Below are 26519 nucleotides of genomic sequence, written 5' to 3'. Positions count from 1 at the left end.
ATCTGAATCACACAATATAAAAAATGATGTGTGTGAATATTTCCTCAACTGTCCCAAGGATGATGTATAGCTAGTATCACTCTATCTGCATAGGAAAGAAGCTGATTCATTTTATATATAGTGGGTACCTTAATGCATCAGGCTTTATTCTCTGGTGGAGCCCTGGTTGAAAAAGGCTGCTGTGGGCTTCTGCCAGTTCCTAAAGAAGGCAGCTGAGAAGCTGAATTGAGCGTTAAAAGAAATCCAGAGATTGGGGAAATTAAAAAAAATTAAATTTAAGGTCCACCAAGTTTGGGTGAAGGGGCTAATAAATCTCCTAGGTTTTGGATTGGATCCCAAAAAATCTGTGTAGAAGAATACAGAGGGTCAGCTTCCAATTATCTTTGTCCTCTGTGGGACTGAGATTAGTCTGGAATTACTAATTTACCTATCCCCTACAAAAATCAAATCTAAATTCTCTCTGGAGAAATATAAAAAATAATTTTTCATATATAATTGCAAATAATCAAAAATTACAGTCATATAAGAAAGCATCACAATAAAACACTGAGAAAAACAATAGAAGCATATCATAAGAGATCCAGATAGCAAACACAAGCTAATCATACTCATTATAATCAAGGGATTAAAAAATAAGGTTGATTTAAGCAGAGAACTGGGAAATATAGAAAAAATAGACATTCTAGAACTGAAAAGAAGTAAATAGATGGGTTCAATAGCAGATTAGACACAGCTAAAGAAATAATATACTAGATGTTAGATCCGTGAAGCACAGAGATAAGAGACTGGACCACACAAAAAATAGCATGAAACACAAAGTCTCCAATGGTCACCCCTTTCACTTAAAGCCCAAAAGGCCCCACATGATGTGGCCCCTGCACCTCTCCCCCTGCTCACTCCACTTTTACCTCTTGTCTGAGTTTGTTCCAGTTGCTATAACAAAATACCTTAGACTGAATAATTTGTAAATACTAGAAGTTTATTTCTCACACATTTCTGGAAGCTGTTTAGTCCAAGGGGCTGGCAGATTCAGTGTCTAGTGAGGGCTCGCTCTCTGCTTCACGGATAGCACCTCTTGCTGTGTGCTCACAGGGCAGAAAAGCAGCAGGTGCTGGAGGGACTGGAGGGCCAGGCAGCTGCCCAAAGCCTCCTTTATAAGAGCATGAAGCCCACTCATGAGGGTGGAGCCTGCATATCTTAATTAATCACTTCCCAGGAGGCCCAACCTCTTAAGACCACCAAAATGGGAATTAAGTTACAATATGAATGAATGTTGGAAGAACTCGAATGTTCAAACCATAGCCCCCCTCCACCTCATGGCCTTTGTACTTGCTATTCTTTCTGTCTGAAATGCTCCCAAAATGCCCCAAATCTGCCTGGCCGTTTCCCTTATTTCTTTCACATTTACAGTCTCTTATCTGTAAGGACTTCCCTGGCTACCCTATCTAAAGTCTTAACCCTCCCCAACACTCTCACTGTCTTACATGGGATATTTTTTGATGATCGGATTTATTTCCTTCCCCACAAAGACAAAGATTTTGGTTTTTTTTTTTTTTGTATGTTTAATGCTATATCCCCAGTGCTCAGAACAGAGTCTGACACAGAGTAGGCATTCAGCAGTGTCTCCCTCACAGGGAAAATGGGAAGAGCTATATAAAAATCTTTAGCATGATGCCAGGTTAATGTGGACTCAATAAAATCTACTCAGTTCCCCCTTTTCCTATATTTGTGGGATTTCTGGTTTAATTTCATTTTCTTTAATTTTTTTATTTATAGTTACTTTTCCCTTTATTTGTGGAATTTCTGGGTTAACTTTGTTAATTTCATTGTCCTTTTACTGTGTTTTTGAGCACCTTGGCAAATCCAAACAAATATAATTCTAGACATTCTATGAATAATAGACGTGCTTTTAAAGGCTGTATTCACATGTGGATAGAATGGCAGCGAATCTTGAACAGTCACTTCTTTATCTAAAACCCACAGTCATTAATATAAGTATTTGCAGAATGGAAATGCAGACATTTGATTTTAGACAAAGTTTTAAGAATTCATCATGTTCTACAGTAGACAGATACCTGGATAGCTTTGATTTTTCTCTGGCCTCACAGCTTGAGAGTGTTAAAAGCAATAGGTCTTTAATTAAATTGGAACTGGGCGTGAACTGTGCCAAACACCTTTCATAAATATTTTCTGGGTAATCTTCACACAACCATGAGAAACAGCCAGGAGGTATATTATGATTCTCATGTTGCAAATTATAAAATTGGAGTTCAGAGAGGTTAGCGATTTCCCCAAAACTACACAGCTATTAAGTGGCAGAGTTGGAATTTGAACTTAGTCATCAGACTCCAAAGACTGATATGAAAAAGTTGTGTTAGTCTAAAAGCCACATAATATATTCCATAAAGTAAAAAACTGAGCGTGTGATTTGATTATTAAATGATGTTTTATTTAAATGATAATGGGAAAGATTCTTATTTAGAATTATTACTAATATTATTTTTGTCTTTAATTATAACTTAGTTATGTGATGTGCTCATAGCCATTAATGGTAACTCACAGGTAATACTATATTGACAAAGATATTATAAACCAGAATCACAGTGAAAATGAATTTTGGAAAAACTATTTTTAACTGATGTGTGTTTTATAAACTCAAAATAATCATAAAACTAAATAAGCTTTTAACACTGTATTATATATGAAAACTTTGTATATTTTGAAATGATGAGTTCTCACCCTAAGTGAAGTGTCATGTAGCATAATTATCTCCATTTAAAAGGCCTTGAAACTGAAACAATATTCTTAAAATCACTCTTTTGTAAATTCCTCTGTTCATTTAAAATGGTTTTCCCAAGTTTAAATGTTATGCTTGATTTTACTTGTGACAGAAATAGAATTAAATAGGTCATGCTGTTTCCTTTATCCCAGAAAAATCTCTTCTTTTCAAAGCAAGATTTCTCTGGTGTTTGACCTTATATCCGTTTGAGTTTTATAGGTCAAGAATGACAAATGAAGAATCTCTACCTATGTTAGAACATGTTTGCCCTTACCGTAGCCTGGCATCCACTAGTGTCTAGCTCACCACTGTCGGTTCAGTGTCATTTCTAAGCTAAAAATTCAAACGTGTAGCCTGATGAATAAGCAAGTCTCTTTAATGAGGGAAAAAGGTACAATAATATATATTTATCTCTTCTCCATGTTTGCTCACTATTTTTAATAATGTTGTTCTGACTTTCTGAAATAGAGTACGGAATTCCAAAGGGAAATTTTCTTGCTGAGAGCAGGGAATGTAAGACTGATATTTAATGTTTGACAGAAAATAATACAGATGAAGTCTCATTATCAAATTTTACAATATTTTAATAGTGCATTTTGTTCTGCAATAACTCCTCAATTTGCATTTATCTCAAAGAAGTGCTTCTTCCATTTCCTGCCATTTGATCATTAATTAGTTCTCTTCATTCATTCAACAAACATTACCACATGCATTCTATGTGCCAGACATTGAAAACACAAGAGAACAAGGCCGGGTCCTTACCCTCAAGGACCTTGCAGACTAGTAAGAGAAAGGAGGCAGATAAGTAATTACAAGTGCCGTGTATATACAAGTTATGACTTACTGTGGAAGCACGAAGGAGGGAGTGATAATTCAGCCTGAAGTCTTCTGGTTGGCTGACCAGAAAGGTGATATCAGAGGAAACAGCCTGTGCAGAGGAATTACAGCACGAAACAACATAGCCCTTACCAAGGTGCCAGTGCTCACAGGGCAAGGTGGCAGTGGCAGGCACTGCCAGGTAAGTTGTCTAGATAAGTTGCTAAGGGCAAGACTGTGAGAGGCTTGGCAATGTAACAAGGAGAGAAGAGGGGGAGAGTGGAGATTTTTATGCAGGGAGGGAAGCAACAAACTCAGAGTTGCATTTTAGGTAGATAATTCTGGAAGAATATTTAGATGAAGAAGGATTAGAAGGCTGAGAAGGCCAGTTAGGATCTCCTACTAGTCTAGTTGCGAAATTCTGAATGATTCTGATAAATCAGATAATTCTGAATGAATCTAATGATTCACATTGGGGATGTAGAGGAAGGGATGAGCGTGAGAGAGATTTAGCAGATTAAAAAAATAGACTTATTGGTTAGTTGGAATGATGGTGGGATGGTAAATCAGGAAGCATTGCTTGTATCCAGACAAAAGTACCTTTCATAGCTTGGGTCGGTTCGTGGCTTCTTATCACTTTATTAGAGATCTCATGCATCTCCACCAATGCCTCACTCCAGGTGCAGAGCCCTATTTTTAAAGTGCAAGGAAGGGAATAAAACATCTTTGTAGTACATTTTGACAATGGAAGGGAGCTTTATTAAGCTTCTACCAGAGGAAGTTCAGTAGGTCCCTTAAAATAAATTTGTAATACCCAGTTTCCTCACTTCTGGTCATCTGAAGAATGGCTAGAGGCTCTGAAGATGTATAGACCAGCTGTGGAGAACTCAGAGCAGAGGTGAGAGGACTGAGCAGGGAAGGATTTGACCTCTGGGGGAGGTTCAATCCAGCAATCTAAGTAAAATACTGAGTCCTCAGTGTGTTCCAGGCATTGTTTTTACTCTGTGCCTGGCGTGAAAGAATGAGTAAGACACAATCCATGTTTAGCATGGTAGGCAAGGCAAAAAGCAAGTCATATCCGTACAGTACAGTAATAGAGGTATATGTATGAGGTCCATTGTTGGCATAACAAAGGTGGCATAGACTCTGTTTTTGTGGACTGAGAAGTTATAACGGAACTGGAGGCTGTCATTTGAGCTTCATCTTGAAAATTCACTAGGCAGAAAGGGCAGGCACAGACTTGTAGGAAACAGCATGTAGTACTGGAAGTCCTTGCTGCATTTAAGGCAGAGGACACACTGCAAAAAATGAGGCTGACATGTAGATTGGGGCCATGTTACATTGGGGAATGTTCTCTAGGAGAATATATGGCAATGTGAGAAATGACACAAAGATTTCAAATGTAAAGAAAACTTTCAGCGTAGCTGAGCAGTGCCAACAGTGAAGTGTAATGAGTTCCCCATCTCAGGTCCTGGGAAGAATTTTAAGAGCAGATTCTAAGCTTAGATACAGGCATGAACTAAATCTTTAACATCCCCTTCTATGCTTTATTTTTGTGATTCTACTCAATTACATATTAACTTATAGAAATAATGTATTCACTGTGTTTTAAAATTCCTATTTTAGCCTCAGAAAAATCTATAGAAGAATTTTGTAATGTAAAATTATGTAAATAAAAAAAAAACATAAGCAACCAGTGGTTAAGAACACTGGAAGATAAGAGCATTAGGAAAAACAGGGAGGACTGCTAAACCCTCAGATCACCCAGTCCTCAGACAAAAAAAAAAAAGCCCTAAGGTTTAGAGGTTCTTACCCAGCTCCACGATGCTCTATAATTTCTCATTTTAATCATTTGCTCGATCATTTATATACTGGTAATCTCCCCCTATTCTCAGCCAGTGACCTCATCTCCTACCTTATAATAAAAATAAGTAAGTGATCAACAATAATTTCCTCTAGTGCTTGCCTGGAAACTCGGACGTTGATTTGGAGTCACATTCAGTTGTTCTTCCTTTTCTCCTGTCACACTCTGCTTTATGCTTCCCTATATTTTCCAAGTGCTATCCATTGAACAGATAATACTTGTTATAATGGGAGGGAGTACAAAATACTCACTTCTGTGGCCAAATCCAGCTGTGAAATCATCATAAAAGAAATCTTGTGAGAATTGCAAATTTAATCAATCTTCAGTATAAAAATATAATGGTCAATAATACCTAATTTAATGACCTAAACTGTTTGAAAGTCAAGTGAATTGCAAGCATTATAATGTCCAGAAGAATAACTGAACGAGGAATATATGATATAACTGTAAAGTTAAAATAGTATAGTGCTTAATATTTTAGTTATTTTTTTAAAAATTCCAGTCATTTACAATATTGATTCTTTAAATAGGCACAGAAATAGAATTCTTCATTTGAAGAAGCCGTATTCTTTTCAGGCTACTAACAAATTACTAAAGAAACTGTGTACTTAGCATATTGCCAAACTGTAAGCACAGTGACCTAGTTGCAAGTCTAGCCCTCCAGATTCACCCTTTCTGTTCCATGCCCACACACTATTACCAGAGAAACATTTCTAAAACATAAAATGAACGATGTAACTCGAAATCCAAATCCACATTCCTCCACTTGGTCCCTCAAGATCTGGTTTATGTGTTTCTTGGTTGCCTGGAGTTAGCTATGCTCCCAGCAAAAATGGATCCCTTGGCAAGGTTGTCACAAGAGATATGGAAATAATAGAAATAGTAGAGAATATAGAAATAAAAGAAAAATAACCTAGACATGGAGACAAAAGTTTAGTTTAATAAAGATGGGGGAGTCAGGGGTCTTCCAGCATTCCGTGAGCTGTAAGGCCTCAAGTGAAGTCCCACATCAGTATTTATTGGTGCAGCAATTAGTTGCCAGTGGTTACAGATTACATAATAACAGATAGTTCCTTTAGATTTTAAGACTCCCCAAAAGCTTCTAGAGATCCCAAATAGAAATATAGTGGCTATATATTTCTTTATCTAGTTTCTCATTGATTGAGACAAGGGATCAGAAGTGAGGCAGGAACTGTCCCTTAGGCCAATTGTTTCTAGCTGCAGGTGACTGCCAGGTGGGCATTCTTTGATCAGTTCTCAACCTGTGACCTCATACCGAGCCTTATCTTACAGAGGCATCCAGCAGGCATTCAGGTGTGATACCAGCATTGCCATACAAAACGCTCCCGATCGGTGAGATGCCCTTCTGAGGCGAGGCAGCTTTTGATCTGTGAACTAACACATTCACGTATTCCTTCAAGGCAAAGCCCTGCAAAACTCCTGAAATCTTTTATGTCTCCATAGGCCAACACTTGGTCTCGTTCTCTCCTCTTCCATTTGCATCTTAGTGTGCCCACAACAAGCAATTTGCTTCCCTGGATGTGAAGAGTTCTTGTCTTTCTATATCTCCATTGTTTTGCATTTACTGTTCATTCTGCCTAATTTTAAATTTTAATGGCTTTTTCTGGCCGCTTTTGCTTTTTTATGTTTTTTTTTTTTTTTTTTTTTTTTTAATATATTTTTTTTATTTCAGCTCATCATGGGGGTACATAAGTTCAGATCATATACATTGTCCCTGTCCCGCCCATCCCCCCGAGTCAGAGTCCCAAGCGCGTCCGCTCCTACTCTCCAGACAGTGCGCCTGGCACTCGCCATGTATTCATACCTCGATCCCCTCCCCCCCCACCTCCCCAGGTCTGCACCCTCAGGCATGACCATTCCCCAGAGGGTGCGCAATGCACTCGTCATGTAGGCATACACCCATCCCCTCCCCCCACCCCCCCATCCCAGTCTGATATCCAATTGGTATCCTTCCCTGATGTACATTTAGGTGATGATCAGGGAAACCAGTTTTCTGGTGAGTACATGTGATGCTTGTTTTTCCATTCTTTGGATACTTCACTTAGTATAATGGGTTCCAGCTCTCTCCAGGAGAACCAAAGAGATGTCGTATCATCGTTATTTCTTATAGCTGAGTAGTACTCCATGGTATACATATACCACAGTTTACTAATCCATTCGTGGATCAATGGGCACTTGGGTTGTTTCCACATCTTTGCGATTGTGAATTGTGCTGCTATAAACATTCGGGTACAGGTGTCTTTGTTAAAAAATGACTTTTGTTCTTCTGGGTATATGCCCAATAATGGAATTGCTGGATCAAATGGTAGGTCTACTTGAATCTGTTGAAGGTATCTCCATATTGCTTTCCATAGGGGTTGCACTAGTTTGCATTCCCACCAGCAGTGTATGAGTGTTCCTGTCTCTCCGCATCCACGCCAACACGTGTTGTTTTGGGATTTTTTGATAAAGGCCATTCTCACCGGAGTTAAGTGGTATCTCATTGTGGTTTTGATTTGCATTTCCCTGATGATTAGGGATGTTGAGCATTTTTTGATACGTTTTTTGGCCATTCTTATGTCTTCTTTTGAAAAATTTCTATTCATGTCCTTTGCCCATTTTTTGATAGGATTGTTTGATTTTTTCTTGCTGATTTTCCTGAGTTCTAAATAGATTCTTGTTATCAGTCTTTTATCTGATGTGTAGTATGCAAAAATTTTTTCCCATTCTGTAGGCTGTCTGTTTATTTTCGTGACTGTTTCTTTGGCTGTGCAGAAGCTTTTTAATTTAATCAGGTCCCATTCGTTTATTTTTGTTGTTGCTGCAATTGCCTTAGGGGTTTTCTTCATAAATTCTTTGCCTAGACCAACGTCTGTGAGAGTCTTTCCTACATTTTCTTCTAGAATTCTAATCGTTTCCCATTTAAGGTTTAAATCTGTTATCCACCGTGATTTGATTTTTGTGAGAGGTGAAATCTGTGGGTCCTGTTTCAGTCTTCTACATGTGGCTATCCAGTTTTCCCAGCACCATTTATTGAATAGGGACTCTTGTCCCCAGAGTATTTTTTTGTCTATTTTGTCAAAGATTAGATGATTATATGAGGATGGTTTTATATTTGGGTTTTCTGTTCTGTTCCACTGGTCTGTGTCCCTGCCCTTGTGCCAGTACCAAGCAGTTTTAAGCACCACAGCTTTGTAGTATAGTTTGAAGTCTGGCAAATCAATACCTCCCATTTTGTTTTTATTGCTTAAGATTGCTTTTGCTATACGGGGTCTTCTCTGTTTCCATACAAAGTGTATAATTATTTTTTCTAAGTCTGTGAAAAATGATGTTGGTAATTTAATAGGAATTGCATTGAATCTATAGATTACTTTGGGTAGTATAGACATTTTAACGATGTTAATTCTTCCAATCCATGAGCATGGTATGGATTTCCACTTATTTACGTGTTCTGCAATTTCCTTCCTTAGCGTTTCATAGTTCTCTTTATAGAGGTCCTTTACCTCTTTAGTTAAATATATTCCTAGATATTTTATTTTCTTTGTTGCTATTTTGAAAGGTATTGAGTCCTTAATTTGGTTCTCCAATTGAATGGTATTGGCATATATGAATGCCTCTGATTTGTGCGTATTGACTTTGTAACCTGAGACATTACTGAATTCGTTAATTAATTCCAGGAGTCTCTTGGTTGAGTCCTTGGGGTTTTCCAGATACAACATCATATCATCAGCGAAGAGTGAGAGTTTGATCTCTTCTGTCCCTATTTGGACACCTTTGATTCTGCTCTCTTGTCTGATAGCTCTCGCAAGGACTTCCAATACAATGTTGAAAAGTAATGGGGACAGTGGGCAGCCTTGTCTGGTTCCAGTTCTGAGTGGGAATGCTTTCAATTTTTCCCCATTCAGTATGATGTTGGCTGTGGGTTTGTCATATATGGCTTGTATTATTTTTAGGTAGGTCCCATTTATGCCTATGTTGTTAAGTGTTTTTATCATAAAAGGGTGTTGAATTTTGTCAAATGCTTTTTCTGCATCTATTGAGAGGATCATATGGTCTTTATTTTTGCTTCTATTTATGTGGTTAATTACATTTATAGATTTTCGTATGTTGAACCACCCCTGCATCTCTGGGATGAAGCCTACTTGGTCGTGATGAATTATTTTTTTAATCAGCACTTGGATACGATTTGCTAGGATTTTATTGAGAATTTTTGCATCTACGTTCATGAGAGAAATTGGTCTGTAGTTTTCTTTTTTTGTTGCATCCTTTCCTGGTTTTGGTATCAATGTTATATTGGCTTGGTAGAATGTGTTGGGGAGAATTCCATCCTTCTCAATATTGAAGAATAGTTTATGTAGGATGGGCACCAGTTCATCTTTGTATGTATGGTAAAATTCAGGTGTGAACCCATCTGGACCAGGGCTTTTCTTTTTGGGAAGGTTTTTTATTGCTGTTTCAATTTCAGTTCTTGATATTGGTCTATTCAGGAATTCTATTTCTTCCTGATTGAGCTTGGGAAGGCTGTGTGTTTCTAAAAATTTGTCCATTTCCTCCTCATTTTCCAATTTGTGTGCATAAAGATTTTTGTAATATTCATAGATAATGTCATGTATCTCTGTGGCTTCGGTTGTGATTTCTCCTTTCATGTTCCTGATGGAAGTTATTAAAGATTTTTCTTTTCTGCTCTTGGTTAGTCTAGCCAGTGGTGTGTCTATTTTATTTATCTTTTCAAAGAACCAACTTTTTGTTTTATTAATTTCCCTTATAGTATTTTTGTTGTCTTTTTCATTTAATTCTGATTTGATCTTAACAATTTCTCGCCTTCTGCTGGGTTTGGGGTCAGTCTGTTCTTCTTTCTCCAGCTCTTTGAGTCTATTCATTAAGTTGTCTATTTGTAAGTTGTCTGTCTTTTTGAAATAAGCATTTATGGAAATGAATTTTCCTCTCAGGACTGCTTTAGCTGCATCCCATAGATTTTGATAAGTTGTGTCACCTTTGTCGTTTAATTCAAAGAATGTTTTGATTTCTGACTTAATTTCTTCTTTTACAAAATTGTTATTCAGAAGAAGGTTGTTTAGCTTCCATGACCTTGAGTAGGAATGAGAGTTCCTGTTAGGGTTCATTATTACTTTTATTCCATTGTGGTCTGAGAAGATGCAGGGTATGATTTCTATTTTTTTAATTTTTTTAAGACTTGCTTTATGGCCTAGGATATGGTCAATCTTAGAGAATGTTCCGTGAGCCGATGAGAAGAATGTATATTCAGTGGATTTAGGGTAGAATGTCCTGTAGATGTCAGTCAGGCCCATTTGTTCTAGCCTTCTGTTTAAGTCTACTATGTCTTTGCTTATTTTCTGCTTGGAGGATCTGTCCTGTGCTGTCAGTGGGGTGTTAAAGTCTCCAACTATTAAAGTGTTGTTGTCTATCATTTGGTTTAGATCGAGTAGGATTTGCTTTATGAATCTGGGTGCACCTAGATTGGGTGTATATATATTAAGTATGGTTATGTCTTCTTGTTGAATTGTGCCTTTCACCAGTATGTAGTAACCGTCTTTGTCTTTTATTACTTTTGTTGGTTTAAAGACTAAGTTATTGGAAATTAAAACTGCCACACCAGCTTTCTTTTGGCTACCATTTGCTTGAAATATCAAGTTCCATCCTTTTATTTTCAGTCTAAATGCATCTTTGCCGGTTAAGTGTGTTTCCTGAAGGCAGCAGATACTTGGTTTGTGTTTTTTTATCCATTGGCCCAGTCTATGTCTCTTGAGTGGGGAATTCAGGCCATTGACATTTAGTGAGAGAACTGATAATTGGGACAGATTTCTGTTTATCTTATTGGGTAGAACTTCTTTTCTATGTTTTCTCTCTTGAGCCATTGTGGTGGCTAGAATTTGATCTTTAGTTCTTGGGTGGCTTTACATTCGTGGGCCTTTGTTGTGATGATCCGTGTGTAACTCTCTTTTGAGTACTTCTTGGAGGGGTGGTCTTGTCTTGGTGAATTCCCTCAGTCCTTGTTTATCTGAGAATGTCTTAATTTCTCCTTCATATAGAAAGCTTAGCTTAGCTGGGTACAAGATTCTAGGCTGGGCATTATTCTGTTTCAGAAGAGTGAGAATGGGGCCCCAACTTCTTCTTGCTTGTAAAGTTTCATTTGAGAAATCTGGCGTAATTCTAATGGGTCTCCCTTTGTATGTTACTTGTTTCTTTCTCCTTACAGCTCGAAGAAGTGTCTCTTTAGTGGATATTTTGGTCAGTCTGACGACTACGTGGCGTGGTGTTTTCCTATTTGCTATGAATCTACCAGGGGTTCTTTGAGCTTCTTGAACCTGTATATCTAAAGTTTTAGCAAGGCCTGGGAAATTTTCTTCTATTATGTCTTCAAATAGTTTATCCAGCCCTTGCTTATTATCTTCTTCACCTTCAGGGATGCCTATAACTCTCACATTAGGTTTCTTCACATAATCCCACATTTCTTGAAGACTCTGATCTTTTTTCTTATTTCTTTGCTCTATCTCTGTGACTGTCTTATTTAATTGGAAAGAGTTATCTTCGATTTCTGAGATTCTGTCTTCTATTTGATCTACCCTGTTCTTGAGACTTTCCACTGTGTTTTGTAGCTCCCTGAATAAATCCCTCATTTCTAGGAGTTCAGTTTGGTTTTTTTTCAATACGTCTATTTCTTTAGTGAATTTTTCTTCCAAATCCTGGAATTTTTTTGCGGTTTCTTTGCGGTGGATATCAATTTTTTCTTGTATATCATTCAGCTTATTTATAACCCAAGACTGAAATTCTTCTGGTAACATGTTGGTATTCTGAAACTGGCTTGTGCCAATTGGAGGAGAGTTGGTATTTCTCTTTGGGGGCGAGGTTTCCGTTTGGTTTTTTGTGCTCCCCATATTTTTCCGCTGAGCCCTTCCCATCTGGCTCTATCGTTAGATCTTTTCTCACAGCTTTAGTCTAGTTAACAGCACGTCTTGTACTCTGTTCTTAGGCTGTGGAACAGTCTAGGAATGTTGCTTCCTTTATCTATAGGGGGAGACTGTTGTGTGCTGTTTAGAGTTTCTTTTTTCTATCTCAGTTGGGGGACTGCTTCTGATGGGTCCACCCCCAGAGGGTTGGCTTGACCTAAGACCAGTTTGGCAAGTTAAATCACTGTGTTGTGGACTTTCAATTAGTAGGCAGGATTCACACTATTTGCAAGCAGAAAGCCTCTTCTCTCTCTCTTTTTCTTTCCCTTCCTTCTTCTTTTTCTTTCTTTTTCTTCTCCCTCCTTCCTCTTTCTTCCCTTCCTCTCTCTTCCTCTTCCTTCTTCTTCCCCCCCTGACTTTTGGTTCTTCCTCTGGATGTGTGGTTTCTGTCTCTTTCTGCAGGAAAGACACTGGCTAGGCAGAGGAGGCAGTGCCCTCACTCCCTCAGTGCCCCAGCTGCTGCAGCTCCCACGGGCAAGGGTCTACACTGTCCCAGTGTTCCCAAGGTCCAGGCTCCACACTCTTGCGTCTGGGGAAGCACTCAGTGTTCACACCTGGGAAGGGGACCTGGAGAGGGTCTATGGATCAGGGGATGGAGCCTCCTGGGGAGCCGCCTGGCACCCTATGGCTCTGCAGCAGTTAGACCTTGGCCCTCACAATTGCTGCTGCCCACCCGCAGTTCGCTGGTACTGGGGGGCAATATTCAGGGACCAATAGGAATCAGACCTGGGGGTCTGGAGCACTCAGGAGTATACAGTAGCTCCTGGGCTGGAGGGCCACCGGAAAGGAAAAAAGAAAAAAAAGAAAAAAAAAAAAAAAAAAAAAAAGAGAGAGAGAGAGAGAAACAATATGAATAACAAGGAGAATAAAGAGAAAACAAGAATGAAAAGAGAAAGAAAGAAAGAGAGAAATAAAAAAAAAAAAAAAAAAAAGAGAGAGAGAGAGAAACAGTATGAATAACAAGGAGAATAAAGAGAAAACAAGAAAGAAAAGAGAAAGAAAGAAAGAAAGAGGGAAATAAAATAAAATAAAATAAAATAAAAAAAAAAAAGAAAGAAAAAATCTCGCTTTAATATTTCACACTCGCGGCCCCTCGCCTCGGCGCAGGCCCGCGTCTGTCCCTTTAAGAGATAGGGCGCCGGAGCGCCGCCAGAGGCTTAGCTGTGGGAACCAAGATGGCGACCGCGCATCCGCCGGTTGCAGGCGCCCGGGGAGAGCGTTCAGAGCTCGGCAGGCGCCAGGGCCCACAGTAGCTCCCCAGCCGGAGAGCTGCCGTGGGGGCAGAAAAAAGCAAAAAAAGTCCCGCTTTAATATTTCACGCTCGCGGCCCCTCGCTTCGGCTCAGGCCCGCGTCTGTCCCTTTAAGAGGTAGGGCTCCAGAGCCGAGTCAGAGGCTTAGCTGTGGGAACCAAGATGGCGACCGCGCATCCGCCGGTTGCAGGCGCCCGGAGAGAGCGTTCAGAGCTCGGCAGGCGCCAGGGCCCACAGTAGCTCCCCAGCCGGAGAGCTGCCGTGGGGGCAGAAAAAAGCAAAAAAAGTCCCGCTTTAATATTTCACGCTCGCGGCCCCTCGCTTCAGCTCAGGCCCGCGTCTGTCCCTTTAAGAGATAGGGCTCCAGAGACGCGTCAGAGGCTTAGCTGTGGGAACCAAGATGGCGACCGCGCATCCGCCGGTTGCAGGCGCCCGGGGAGAGCGTTCAGAGCTCGGCAGGCGCCAGGGCCCACGGCAGCTCCCCAGCCGGAGAGCTGCCGTAGGGGTAAAAAAAAAAAAGCAAAAAAGTCCCGCTTTAATATTTCACGCTCGCGGCCCCTGGCCTCGGCTCAGGCCCGCGTCTGTCCCTTTAAGAGATAGGGCGCCGGAGAGCCGCCAGAGTCCAAGCTCTCGCCCGCCTATGTCACCTGTCCTCGGAGCTCCAGGTCTCCCGCGGTGATTCTGCACCGATTTCAGTCAGATCCTTGACCGAGTGGATGTGGGGGTCAGTGGGGAGATCAAGCCGCTTTGCTGTGGGGCTGAACCCGCCCCACTGTCCGGTGAGGCAGGTACGGCCGTCCCGCACTCCGCTGTCTGTTTTCCGTCCCGCACTCTCCAAATTATCTCGGTCTGATTTCCCACTCGCCTCTGTTTTTTACTGTTCCCTGTGTCCGACGGTGATTCTCCGTGGGTTCACCTCACCCTTCCTGTGGAGGAGCAATCCTCCAGTGTTGTGGCAGGTGGAGATCCACGCCTTCCTCTCCGGGAGCACAAATCCAGGAGGTCAGCTCCACTCCGCCATCTTCTGCTGTGTCTATGTTTTGAAGCTAAGTTCTAGTATTGACACTGCTGGAAAATTTCCTTCCCTTTCCCAGTTGGGCTAGTCTGTCCCACTTCAGTGCTTATCTTAACACTTCATTTGACATTTTGAATTATATTAATAGCCGTCCCTTTACTTGTCTGTCATCTCTTGCCCACTCCACCTCATGGCATTGTACTCACTAGATTAGGAAGCTCCTTTCCATCCATGGTGTCTAGCAGAGTGCCAGAAACAAGGTAGGTGTTAAGTGAAAATTGTTTTTTAATTTAATAGGAGAAATGTTCCTTCTGTTAGGAGACACTAGATTAGTTTAATGTATTAATTTGTTAGAATATTAGAAATGTCTGTATTTTGCTAACTTCCCTGATAACCAGAATCATCTCAAAATGTGTGTTTGTTGTCTGATAGCTTTCTTTTCTTTGGATTGGCCAATATGGCTTGCATTATTGTGTTATAACTATATTTTTGACTTATTCCTCCTCTGCCTCCATTTAATGACTATTCATTTTATATTGTATTGTATGTTGTCCTCAAAGTGCAGAACATATAGTTCTTTGACAAATATTCAGTTCCTTCTTTGTGAAAAAACATTTTAAAAATATAGGTGATCATATATAAATTATGTCTTACTCCTACAAAGTGAATACTTATCCTTTAATGCTAATATTTATTTTACAAAGTTGAAGTTATTACAGGTACCACACTGTTTTGATTATTGTAGCTTTGTACTAAATTTTGAAACTGGAGAAACATATGGTTTATCCTGGAGAATGTTCCATGTGCAGTTGAGAAGAATTTTTATTCTGCTCTTACTGGGTGGAGTGTTCTATAGATGTCCGTTAGGTAGAATTGATTTGTATTGTTGTTAAATTTTCTTTTTCTCTTTGATCTTCTTTCTAGGTAGTCACTTGATTATTGAAAATGTGGTATTGAAGTACCCAGCCATTACTGTTGAATTGCCTATTTTTCCTTTTAATTCTGTTAGTTTTCACTTTATATATTTTGAAGCACTGTTTATATGTTTTTATATATGCATACATGTTTATAATTATCTTCTTGATGGATTGACCTTTTTATCATTTAAAAAATGTTCTTTTTCTCTAGCAACAATTTTTGTATTTTGAATCTTTTTTGTCTGATATTTGTATTATAGTTACTCTAGCTCTCTTTTGGTTACCTTTTTTGTGGGATATCTTCTTTCATACTTTTTCTTTCAACTGAATCTGAAGTGTATGCCTTGTTGTTAGCATGTGGTTTGATCATTTTTTCCCACAATGCCAGTTTCTAACTTTTAATTAATATGTTTAAACCATTTGCTTTTAATATAATTACTGGTAAGTTAGGATTTACTTCTGCTGTGTTGTCATTTGTTTTCTACATGTCTTATGTCTCTTTTGTACCTTGGTGCCTTCTTTGGTGTTAAATACACACACACACAAACACACACACACACACACACACACAGAGTTTTTATTACTGCACCACTTTGATTTCCTTATAGTTTCTTTTTCTGCATTTTTATTTATTATTTTTTTAGCCTGCTCTGGGGGTTATAATTTACATCTCAACTACTTATACCACTTTTTCAGAATTAAACCAACTTAATTTCAATAGTACACAAAAACTTTGCTTTTTCAAAGCTCCATTCTCTTCTTTCACCACTGTCTTGTTACTGTCAGAGTACATCTTTATACTTTGTGTGCCCATCAACACATATTTATAATTATTTATGCAATTATCTTTTTTTTTTTTTTTTTGAAACAGAGTCTCACTTTGTTGCCTGGGCTAGAGTGAGTGCCGTGGCATCAGCTTAGCTCACAGCAACCTCAGACTCCTGGGCTTAAGCGATCCTACTGCCTCAGCCTCCCGAGTAGCTGGGACTACAGGCATGCACCACCATGCCCAGCTAATTTTTTTCTATATATACTTTTAGTTGTCCAGATAATTTCTTTCTATTTTTAGTAGAGACGGGGTCTCACTCAGGCTGGTCTCGAACTCCTGACCTTGAGTGATCCACCTGCCTCGGCCTCCCAGAGTGCTAGGATTACAGGCGAGAGCCACCGCGCCTGGCCTATGCAATTATCTTTTAAATCAGATAGAAGGAAGAAGAGTTACAAACAAAAAATGTTTTTACACTATTTTTATGTTTACCAGAAGATTTACCAGTATTCTTATTTCCTCATGTGGATTCAAGTGACCTTTCCCTTTCCATTAGGACTCTCTGGTTTTCTCATAGAGCATGTCTGCTATTGATGAATTGCCTTAGTGTTTGTTTACCTGGTAATGTCTTAATTTCTCCATCATTTTTGAAGCATGGTTTTGCTGGCTATAGAATTTTTAGTTGGCAGTATTTTTTTTTAAGAGCTCATAATCTGGCTTCTCATTGTCTTCTGTCCTCCGTAATATTTGTTAGAAATCAGCTATTAATATTATAAGGATCTCTTGCATGTGATAAGTTTTTTCTCTTACTGCTTTCAAGATTCTCTATTTGTCTTTGCCTTTCAGTGGTTTGACAATGACATGTCTTAGGTGTGGGTCTCTGAGTTTATCCTTTCTGGAGATTGTTGAGCTTCTTTAATTTTCAGCAATAGTTCCTCCAAATAATCTTTCTACTCCTTTCTCTCCTCTACTTCTGGTTATCTCAGTCTGCATATGTTCGTACATTTGATGTGTATGTTCATAAGTCTCTGGTACTCTATTTGTTTTCTTCGTCTTTTTTTCTCTTCCTCAGACGGGATAATGTCCGTTCATCTGTCTTCAAGTATCTGATTTTTTTCCTTTAGCCTAGTTATATCTGCTGATAAGCTGTTTGAATGAATCTTATTTGAGTTTTTGAACTTCGCAACTCAGGAATTTCTTTTAGTTCTTTTTATGTTTTCTATATCTATATTAATATTCTCTATTTGGCGAGGCGCTGTTCATATGCTTTTCTTTAGTTGTTTAGAAAGGGTATCCTTTAGTTCTTTGACTATACAGCTGTCCCACGATATACGTAGAGGATTGGTTCCAGTAGCCCCTGCACTTCCAAAATGCATGCATACTCAAGTCTGGCAGTTGTCCCTGCGGAACTCACGTATTTGAAAAGCTTACGCTTCGTATATGCAGGGTTTACATCCCAGAATTACTGGATTTTCGATTTACATTTGGTTGAAAAAGTCTACGTATAAGTGCACTCACACAGATCAAATCCATGTTGTTCAAGGTGCAACTGTACTTCAAACAACTGACTTAAAGTCTTTGTATAGTAAGTCCAATGTCTCGTTTTCCTAAGGGACAGCTTTTACTGACTTTTTTTTATTTTTGTTTTTTTGGTATAGGGACCATGCTTTCTTGTTTCTTTGCGTGTCTCAATTTTTTGTTTAAAACTGGACATTTAATACAGTGTTTCAACTCTGGAAATCAAATTCTTCCAGGATTTATTTGTTTTTGTTACTTTTTTAGTTACTCTGCCACACTAATTTTGTAAAGTCTGTATTCTCTTTTGCCACTAAAGTCTCCTCTGTGTTAGCTAACGACTGGACAGAGATTTCAGTAAATCCCTACAAACTGCCTAATCTTCACCAAGGGCTTCTGATTGCATATTGCAACTCACCTTCAACACTCAACCAGTCAATTTACAACTAATTGGTCTTAGCTTTTCATTTCCTGCTTGTGCTGCACCTCAAGGTCAGCCAGAAGAGAGAGCCCAGAGCCTTATAAGGTCTTTCCTGGGCATGGATGTGGCATTATTCATGGCCTTTTAGATTGCCAGGAATAGTCCAGAGCTTTTCATGACCTATATGGATATCTCATTCCTCACTTTTCCTTTTAAGCATTTTGATTAGCCTATTGTTTGCCTGTTTTTTTCTCCAACACATCAGGCAGCTGAAATCTCAAACAATTGCCTCGAATTATTTTCTTCAAATACCCCTAGGAAAAAGGCTTTTTTTACACTTAGGGAAGGTCTAGGCAGGTCACATTAAGGCAATTCTCTGGGAATGGAGTTTTGAAAGAGCTCCATCCAACCTGTTCTGCCCCCTCCCGTGGCCTCCAGACTCCTGGTGATTGTGGCTATTGAAAAAACTCCTGTTTTCAAGGCTCCTGCCAGGATGGGGAGTGGGGCATAGGAATAGCACAAATTAAAACAGCACAAAGCTCACTGTTCTTAACCAGGATTTAGCCATTGAAAAAAATGCTCCCTAGATGTCTGCAATCCGTTGGTTAATTTCCAGTGTTCTGAAAATGTTGATTCAGACATTTTTTGCTAATTTCTCTGCTTTTCTAGAGAGAATGTTTGGAGGTTCTTACGTCACCCTTTTCCCTGAAGTCACTCCTGTATTTTTCTTTGCACTATAATTAGTCATATAGTTAAATGCTAGCTGAATTAATGAACATTCACTAATAGCAGAATGCATCTTTCTTCCCAGAAACGTCTCTGAATGTGTTTGTACTTCTCTTGTTATATTTTAGGACTATGATGATGGATATGGCACTGCCTATGATGAACAGAGTTATGATTCCTATGATAACAGCTACAGCACCCCAGCCCAAAGGTAAGATTCACTCTTTATTACCAGACCCTACAACAGATACTTGTGTCCTTCCATATTCATATGCTCTAGGGGAAGCATGATAATCAGCTAGTGAGGGTAATTTGACTTGCTGTGTTTTGTTTTTCATTTGTTTTAATTGGAGAAGTACTGTATGCTCCACCAAATAACATGTATTACCACACCCAGGTTTACTGTAATGTTAAATCAGGCTTGGGGGGAAAAAACTGAAATTGTGTTTATTCTAAAAATTTGACTTATGTGTTCAATATATTTTGAGGAGGAACAATAGCCTCAAAGTGTGTGACTATTCAATCTCAAGGCCAAAAATTACATTGGAAATGTGTAAATATTCTACAGTCAGTGCTAGGAGAAGAAAGTGTCAAAAGTTTTATTTCTTACTCGTAGAACATTTCAATTTCTTAGCAGCAGTGCTCCTGTTTTCTAACAACTTCAAATTCTCACTTGTGAATAATAAGTTAGTTCCAGTTCATTTTCCAAAGAAGTATTTACCCAGAAATAAATGTTATCAGAGGCAAAAAACAGAACTTTATAGTTACCTCTTCTGATAATATACTTTGATGTTCACTGATATATAAAATCAGTATTTATTCTGTTGAGAATGTTTTCCTAAATGCCTAGAAACCTTTTGTTTTATGTTCACAATTCTAAGGGGAAGACAAAGATAGACACACACCAAAATATTAGCTTTGGAGTAATTACAAAGCATAAATAAATATGGACTATGTAGTTATTTTGATAAAGCATAAATTCACTTTTGAACTCATATGGTGCCAGTCAAGCTTTAAACACATAGGTTCTCTAATTTGTTAACTCTAGTACTGAGGTGGACATGGATATAAAAAACTTTTCATTTCTTTCTCATGCCAAATTATTGCCTTATATAACTTGTAACACTTAAGTAGCCTTCAAAGTATGGCTCTCAACAGGTCGTTTGTAGTGGAAGCCTTGTGCATCATGTTTGTGTCCTTGAGTGTGTTGGGAGTAGATGCGCTCCTTAGATGCATTGAGCCCAGTGACTGGCACATTGTGAACACTAGACAGGACTTCCCAGCAACTTAATGAAGTATGTGGTGCTATTCCCATTGTATAAATAAAGAAAAGGAGCATAAAATTAACTAATTTGCCAGAAATCACACAGTAAGTGGAAAGATGAAATTCTAAGTCAGATTTTCTAACTCAAAGATTTATACTCTTTATAAATAAGTCCTTCTCAGATTTTGTTTAAAACATACATATCCACAGATACTTCAGTTTGCAGTCTAAATGTCTTGGCAAAGCAAGTCTCCCACCCCTACAACATTTGCTGAGTACATACTATATATTTCTGGCAGTTTCCATAAGTTCTGTAAGGCCTGCAGTGTAGATCGTATGAACACATCACTCCTGACAACAATCCTATAAGGCAAGTGGTATTACTGTAGAAGAGGAGACTGAATAATCATGAGATTCTGGCACTTGCTGTGACTACACAATTGATAAGTGGCAACTCAGGTGTGTGACTGCCAAGTTCTTAACCCTGGTACGTTAGGACTAGAGTCTCACTACACATTTCTGTTAGTTCTGTCCCCATATTCATTATAATACTGTCATGGGCTGCTTAAATTGGATGTTCTAAAAAAAATGCATCCTTAGGCAATTTCATTATTGCATAAACATCATAGAGCGTACTTTACACAAACCTAGATGGGCCTCTTGCTCCTAGGCTACATACCTGTACAGTGTGTTAATGTATTGAATGGTGTAGGTAGTTGTTGCCCAATAATAAGTATTTATGTATCTACACAGTAAACATATGTTATGACAGCTAAAAAATGGTATGTTTACCATGAACGGAGCTTGCAGGACTGGAAGTTGCTCTGGGTAAGTCAGTAAGTGAACGTGAAGACCTAGGACATTATTGTACACTACCGTAGGCTCTATAAACCCTGTACACTTAGGCTACACTAAATTTATTTTAAAAATGGGTTTCTTTCTTTAATAATAAATTACCTGTAGCTGTTGTAACTTTTTTACTTTATAAACTTTTAGTATTTTTTTAACTTGTTGATTTCTTTTGTAATAACAGCTTAAATTGCAAATATATATACAGCTGTACAGAAGTATTTCCTTTCTTATATGCTTATTCTGTAAACTTTTTTCTACTTTTTACTCTGTAAACTTTTTTGTTAAAAGCTAAGACACAAACACACATGTAGTCTAGCCGTACACAGGGTCCGGATCATTAAGATGCCACTAGATGACAGGAATTTTTCAGCTCCATTATGATCTTGTGGAATGTCCGTTGTATATCTGGTTCCTTGATGACCAAAATACTGTTATGCAAGCCATGACTATTCAGTGTGTTGGAATTTCAAATACAGTTGTATTTTATTTGAACTGTATGCACATATAGTGATGTTTATAGTTTGATTAATTCTGTGGGAAAAGAAAGAAGGGACCTAATTTTTATGGAGTGTCTGCTGTGTTTCAGATACTATGCTAGTGCTTTTTATACTTGATTTCAGTAGATATTCATGGGCATCAGCCTAATCCTATGCAATAAATATAATTATCTCCAGTTAGTAGCTATAGAAACTGAAATGTAGCTTTTTAATGAATCTTATATGCAATATAAGATTATAGTCCAAATAATCTTTTGTTTTTTGATATTTGATATGAAGAACAAAATTTAAAGCATTTACTCTGTTAAATACTATGATCTGTTAAGAAGAGAGATATCACAGTGTAACCCCTGGTAAGCTGATAGCAAACAAGAGGGAGCCCACATTTATTTAGAGTCTACTCTAAATCAGGAATGGATTTTAATCTGTTACTTATGTGTCTTATATAATCTAACTGACAACAGCAAGAGTTAATATATGTGATCAAACTGAGGTTCAAAGAAGTAATGACTAATCCTGAATGTAAAGCATATTAATTTATAAAGCATATTAATATGATTGATAACAGGCATTCATTCCTACGTTCATTTATTTGAATAGTCAGTGCTTATTAAATGTCCATATTTTGCTAGGCATTGTGCTTGATGCTTGGAATACAAAGATTATTAAGACAGAGACCCTGTCCTTGAAAAGCTCACTGTCTGGAAGGAAACAAATAATAAATATTTAAATGCAGTGCAATATGGTAATCATGTGAGAGGTCTGAGGAGAAATTCATTGTTTTTGTAAGATGACAGTGCTAAATTCTGGTTGGGAATACCAGGGACATTTTCCTGAAAAAGTGAAGGATAAATAGCAGTCACCAGGTGACAAACAGGGAAGGGCATTTCACAAAGCAAGTCTAACAGGGCACAGAGGCATGAAACATAAGTTTTGTGTGGGAGCTACACTACTTTTCTAGGGCTAGAATGTGTGATGCACAGGCGCAGCGGGGAGAGAAGAGCCAGAGGAGGAGTGACGGCATATTTCCCACTCAAGGATCCGAGGCTCATACTGGAGACAGTAATAGGGAGCCATTGAAGAGTCACCTGCAAGAGAATGATGTGTTTAGCCTTGAATTTAGAGATATTGATTAGATGACAGTGTAGAGGCTGGATTGGCAGGTGGTGACCCTAGAGGCAGAGGGCAGTCAAGAGGCCAGTATATTATAAATTATAAGCCCTATAAATATCAGGAAAGACTCAGTAAAAGAAATATTTTATATGACAGCCAGTCTACCTTCTTTGAGGTGATCTTTTCAGTGCTACAACTTGTCTTACCTGAAGGAGTACAGAGAATTGCGTGAGAATTGCACATATTAGCAAATGCAGAAGCCACTGTTTGTTAGGTACTCTGAATGTTCATTTTTAATACTCATAACATGTGAATTAAACTTATCTGTCTCTTTTAAAGAAGAAGAAACTGTGGTTAACAAAAATTAGGTAACTTGCTTCAGACCATACAGGTTATTAACATAAGCAAAGGGCCAAGCTTTGAGCCTTAGTCTGTGTGACTGTAAACGTGTGTCTTTTCTACTTAGGGACTCTCAGACTTAATTGAAATGGCTCTACTATAAATTGAAATGAAGCAGGTGAATTATCACATTTCACTAGGGTGAAATGATTTTATACACTATTATTAGTTTGCTAGGGCTGCCATAAAAAAATGCCACAATCTGGGTGACTTACAGAAATTCATTTTCTCATGGTTCTGGAGGCTAGAGGTTCAAGATCAAGGTGGGTTATGTTTCTCTTGAGGCTTTTCTCCTTGGCTTGCAGGTGGCTGCCTTCTCACTGTGTCCTCTCTTTCTCATTTCCTCTGTGCATATGCATCCTTGGTGTCTCTTTGTATATCCAAATTTTCTCTTCTTATAAGGACACCAGTCAGATTGGATTAGAACCCACCCTAACGACCTCATTTCAGCTTAAAAACCATCTCTTTAAAGGCACTGTCTTCAAATATAGTCACAATCCAAGATACTGGGGTTAGGGCTTCAACATATGAATTGGAGAGGGGCAGGGTACACAATACAGCCTATAACACACACATATCATAACACTGATTTAAGCACAGCACTGTATGTCTCAGAATTGGGAACCTTAGTATAAACCAGTTAGGATAGCAAAATTTTGGACCATCCCCGGGATCAAATAATTAATAGGGAAATCATTGTCACCTTCGTTGTGGTGTTTACTGTGTGCTTGACATAATTTCATGGACTTTACATAAATTGTTTCTCCCCTCTCAACATCCCGTGATATTGCTAAATTCAAGTGTAAACATTCCCTTGCAGACAAGTTCAAAGAGGTTAAATTGCTTATCCAAACTCACAAGGCCAAGCAGTGGTACAAATAAATCCACTTTGGCCCCAAAGCATTGTCTTTTATACTGTGCCCCATTGCCTTTCAACTCTCTTTTTGTTCTGTTTTGTATATGCAAATTAGTTGCTGGAACTAATTCCTATTTGTGTTTCCCATATATAGTATTAAAAAATCTAATACTTTGTGATGCTTTCGGATCTCCTAGGAACGCATTGGCTGCCGCTGCTCTCCAGGAGCACACAGTCGTCACACTCACCAGTAGATAATACCGTGTAACACTTGATGTCTAGTCTAAAATGTCTTGACTTTGACACTTCATGTTCTGTAAAGTCCATTTCGTATTTAAATCATTCTCACCATTCAAAATCTGAAAGTACGTTCTATGCCATAGCTATAGTTTGGTGTTACTACGGAGTTCTTTCCTTGGTCTCCTTTTAGAGTACAAAGCTTACTGTGGTAGCCACAGCACATGCAGCTGTGGAACACTCGGCGTGTGGCTAGTCCACAGTGGAATGTGCTGAAAGTGTAAAACACCACATTCTAGAGGCTTTGTTTGAAAAAAAGAATGTAGCATAAATATATTGTTAAAATTAACTTCACCTGTTTCTGTTTACTTTTTTAAAATGTAACATACAAAGAAGCTTTGAATTACAAATGTGGTTGTCATTTTCTTTCTCTTAGCACCGAGTTAAATGATTCTGGCTGTGTTTGTCTCTGTCTCTGTCATTACAACATAGTGTAGTGGTCTCTAGATTAGGGCACGCACTCAGGAATAAGCAGGACAGTTCACTAGATGCAGAAAGATAGTTAGCATCAACTCATATTCACACTTTTTAAATTTCTATTTTATATTATGTTTTATACTTTAAAATATAACTTTGTAATATTATAGTACACATAAGCACATTATAGTTACAAGTTCAAAAATGTTTTTCTTTTTGATGCAGTAGTATCATCAAAAACATTCCCAAGACTCATGCCACCTTGGTTGAGAGTCAGACAGACCTGGGGTCAGACCCCATTTTAACATTTCCTGGCTGTGTGATTTGGGCAAGTTATTGAACCTCTCTAAATCTAGATTATCAAATATGTAACTATTAGTTTCACTTTAGACCAGCAGTCCCCAACCTTTTTGGCACTGGGGACCAGTTTCATGGAAGACAACTTTTCCCGGAGATGAGGGTGGGGGCAGTGAGGAGGAGGCAGAGCTCAGGCTATGATGCAAGAGATGGGAGGCGGCTGTAAATACAGATGAAGCTTTGCTGCTCACTCACTTCCTGCTCTGCCCCCCTCCCCTAAGTAGTTGGGGAGGGCAGAGCTCCCTAACAGGCTGCCTGCAACTGGGGACACAGAGAGCAGCAGGTAGTCTCTGTAAACTGTGTAGAGGGAGATAACATCACCAATGCCATTCTCTCTGCCAGAGGAGGAGGTGAGATAACTTATATAAAGAGGTAGCACATGTGGACACTGAGTGAACACTAGTCCCTGTCTTCCTTCTGCAGCTCTGCACTGCTGCTGCTCATTTCACACAAGGACAGCTGTGAAGTGCAGGTACTGGTAAATCAGGAGGGACTGTGCAAGTAACTGTTTTCTAAGGAGAGAAGTACCTGACAAAGGGCTTGTCCCCACCTGGATGGTCAGCACCAGTATGCACTGTACACTGGGAGGGAGGGAGCTGAATAGCAAGCAGCCCACTTGAACCCAGAATAGAACAAGGCAACAAGATGGTCTGGTGCCCACTATGTATTATCTGCTATGTGAAAAGGTTTTTTTCAGAAATGACTTTGAAATTTCTTTAGTCCTAATCATTTTGACACTGTTGTGTTGCAGAAACAAGTTTCTCTCAGGAGGTTTTACAAATTAGGAATTTTTTCTCCCAACTTTCAAATGCCTTGTATTAAAATTAAAGTACAAATGAGAATCCTTGCAGAGTGATGGAAAATTCAGTGTAGTTCAGCTACATTTCCCCATTGATTTTTATACTGACCTTGATAACACTAATATTGTGGTATAAAACAAAAACACTGTTTATCTAATTCACACATTTAATGAGTAACAAGATGTTAACACAATTACTGTGAAGAGAAGTATAAATTATTCTTTACAATAATGGAATTGTTCTAATACATATTGGCTCAAAATAGCCATTGATTACTCCTGTGGATACCCAGCTTCTGAATAGCTGTTATAGTCTAATGAATAAAAAAGAACAGGTGCTAAATGGCCTCAGCCCTCAGGGCCCTGCTTCTGACATGACTTGAGCCTTCACAGATACCTGTAGTTTTGATTCCTGAAAACCCTTTGTGAATGTATTCTTTTTATTCTAAATCAAGTGGAATTAGTTTACGTTTGATATCTTATTTATAAGCCTAATAACAATTACATATTTTTAGTCTGTGTTTTTTAATACTTGTAAATTCTCTAAAGAACTATTTGACTCCTGTAGTGATCATAAAATAAGTAGTCCAAAAAGGGAACCCAAAAAGTGCTAATGACCCCCTGAAGGTA

General features: G+C 38.6%; 1 protein-coding gene across 1 annotated transcript in view; it reads left to right on the top strand.

Moving 5' to 3' along the window:
* KHDRBS3 (KH RNA binding domain containing, signal transduction associated 3) overlaps positions 1–26519 on the top strand; it is a 164443-nt gene that overhangs the window by 111380 nt on the left and 26544 nt on the right. The window contains exon 7 of the mRNA XM_045561489.1: positions 19167–19249. Coding sequence (XP_045417445.1) covers positions 19167–19249 — 83 coding nt within the window. The remainder of the gene's footprint in view (positions 1–19166; positions 19250–26519) is intronic.

The sequence above is a fragment of the Lemur catta genome, chromosome 9 (genome assembly GCF_020740605.2).
Source record: "Lemur catta isolate mLemCat1 chromosome 9, mLemCat1.pri, whole genome shotgun sequence".
Lineage (NCBI taxonomy): Eukaryota > Metazoa > Chordata > Mammalia > Primates > Lemuridae > Lemur > Lemur catta.
The sequence above is the reverse complement of the archived record's forward strand: the minus strand, read 5'-3'. Positions and strand labels throughout refer to the sequence as shown.